Source organism: Chelonoidis abingdonii, chromosome 6 (assembly GCF_003597395.2).
Source record: "Chelonoidis abingdonii isolate Lonesome George chromosome 6, CheloAbing_2.0, whole genome shotgun sequence".
Lineage (NCBI taxonomy): Eukaryota > Metazoa > Chordata > Testudines > Testudinidae > Chelonoidis > Chelonoidis abingdonii.
Window position 1 is genome coordinate 3435096 of NC_133774.1, and position 1867 is coordinate 3436962.

Consider the following 1867-nt stretch of genomic DNA (forward strand, 5'->3'; position numbering starts at 1 on the left):
ATGGCCTCCTCCAAACACCTTCTTTATCCTCACCACAGGACCTTCCTCCTGGTGTCTGATAACACTTGTACTCTTCAGTCCTCCAGCAGCACACCCTCTCATTCTCAGCTCCTTGTGCCTCTTGCTCCCAGCTCCTCACACACACTTCCTCTCCTCTGGCTCCTCCTCTCCTGACTAGAGTGAGCTCCTTTTTAAACCCAGGTGCCCTGATTAGCCTGTCTTGATAGGCTGATTAGATCACCTGCAGCCAATCTGCATTAATTGGTTCTAGCAGGTTCCTGATTACTCTAGTGCAGCCCCTGCTCTGGTCACTCAGGAAACAGAAACTACTCATCCAGTGACCAGTATATTTGCCCTCTACCAGACTCCTGTACCACACTGGTCTGGGTCTGTCAATATATATATATATATATATATATATATATATATATATATAGTGTGTGTGTATTATGATTTATTAACTTTCTTCTTTTATTATTGAACTTTAGTATTTAGTTACTCAAAGATTGGCATAGCATGACTATTGGGTAAGATCTGAGTTATATATTGACCTGCCTAAGTGGCTGATCTCTTGAGATTAGAAGGATCCTATATTTGATTAAATTGGTTTTTGGTAACCACCCATCACAGAATCGAGTATCTGGGTGGTGAGACAAGGGCTGGAGTGCCTGGAGACTGTATTTTTGACATCTTGTTGACCAGTGTGGCAAGACAGAAGTTTACTTTTGTTACAGGTTTGGTATGATCCAATAAGAACCACCACCAGTTTGGGGTGAGTCTACCCTATTTCACAGCAGTTTGTCCTGAATTTGGCACTGTCAGCAGTGAACCCACTGAGGCACAATGACACTGGTCCAGTCCCCTGCTCCAATGACTCATTAATCCACAGCAGAACAGCACATCTAAATGAATATTATCTATATCTGACTGCCCCTCAATATATCCTTAGTTAGTGGGCTAACTCTATAGGTCCATCACTGAAGAACTGGTTCTTGAGAAGGTTTTTGAATGAGGACATTTGAAAGCAGTGTAAAAGAATCCACAAAGTGGACAGATGTGCTCTACCTGTGAAATAGCAGCTGGAAGGTTTGCAAAAGAAAAGAATGATAGGCTCCAGCAATACCCCTCTGTTCTGCCAAGTTCGTATGTCTTCGACATTTCGACTGAATGAGCAGTGGCACCTGCAATTAAAACATCAGCAGATTAACAGAGGCCAGACCCTGCAACAAGCAGATCACAAGGCATTTCTAATGTCACAGATAGACCGTCTGTCTATCCATCCTGTTCCTCATGGTCATATGAGTGCCCAGGCGTCAAAGAAAAACAGTGGATACAATATCTTATGGCTGAATTCATCTCACAATAGGATGTCAAGAACATCCCATGATGATCTCATGTGGAGATTAGCATAGTATAAATGATGGATAAAAATACAGAGTGGGTTGATATCACACATTGGTAAGGAAAATCAAGATATCATTCACCTTTGGTCAAGGGTGTCAATCAGCATAGAGGAAAAGATACTTCTCAAAAGTTATAACATTACCACAGACGACATAGTGAAGTGGTCGGGGAGAGAACAGGGATTCTGCTGACTTGGTTATATCCCTGACATCCTTTTTGAACATAGTAAGGAGGAGTAACTAGACTGAGCTTTGTAAAGGTACTATATAAAAGAACAGAATGCTGTTCGTATCCTTCCCAATGTGCCCTCTAGTTTTTTTTACATCCATGTGCAGAATGACTTGTTATGTGCACCAATATGGAGGGGATGTGTGGCGGTGGTGGGGCCCAAGGGTTCGGAGTGTGGGAAGGAGCCCAGGGCTGGGGCAGAGGGTTGGGATGTTGGGGGGGTGAGGCGTCTGGC

At 43.4% G+C, this 1867-nt stretch overlaps 1 protein-coding gene across 1 annotated transcript in view; it reads right to left on the reverse strand.

The window, feature by feature from the left end:
* LOC116815460 (uncharacterized) overlaps positions 1-1867 on the reverse strand; it is a 78457-nt gene that overhangs the window by 53857 nt on the left and 22733 nt on the right. The window contains exon 6 of the mRNA XM_075066815.1: positions 1066-1181. Coding sequence (XP_074922916.1) covers positions 1066-1181 — 116 coding nt within the window. The remainder of the gene's footprint in view (positions 1-1065; positions 1182-1867) is intronic.